At 40.0% G+C, this 410-nt stretch overlaps 1 protein-coding gene across 1 annotated transcript in view; it reads right to left on the reverse strand.

Moving 5' to 3' along the window:
* LOC113981053 (eukaryotic translation initiation factor 3 subunit C-like protein) overlaps positions 1–410 on the reverse strand; it is a gene marked incomplete at its 5' end in the record, with an annotated part of 13017 nt that overhangs the window by 10323 nt on the left and 2284 nt on the right. The window contains one exon of the mRNA XM_027708290.1: positions 143–268. Within this exon, the coding sequence (XP_027564091.1) occupies positions 143–268 (126 nt within the window). The remainder of the gene's footprint in view (positions 1–142; positions 269–410) is intronic.

Below are 410 nucleotides of genomic sequence, written 5' to 3' on the forward strand. Positions count from 1 at the left end.
TAAATTCCATTTAAACCCCATTTAACCCCCTTAAACCCCAAATAAATCCCATTTAAACCCCAGTTTAACCCCCATAAAACCCAAATAAAACCAATTAAACCCCAATTTCTCCCATTTTCCCCCGTTTTTGCCCCAATCTGACCTGTCTGTAAGCTGCAATTTGTCCCTCGTAGTCCCGGTTGTATTTCCTGAGTTTCTGCCTGAGGGAGCTCAGGGCCTTCGCGTTGTTCTTGTTCATCTTCTTCTTGCCCTCCTTGTCCTCCCACAGCTGCAAAACGGGGCAAAACGGGCAAAAAACGGGTCAAAATGGTGAAAAAAACAGGTTAAAATGGTAAAAATAAAATAAAATGGTGAAAAAAGGGGTTAAAATGGTCAAAAATGAATTAAAATGGTGAAAAAACTGAATTAAA

This window comes from Neopelma chrysocephalum, unplaced genomic scaffold (assembly GCF_003984885.1).
Source record: "Neopelma chrysocephalum unplaced genomic scaffold, ASM398488v2 Primary Assembly neopelma1_95936, whole genome shotgun sequence".
In the NCBI taxonomy this organism is placed as follows: domain Eukaryota; kingdom Metazoa; phylum Chordata; class Aves; order Passeriformes; family Pipridae; genus Neopelma; species Neopelma chrysocephalum.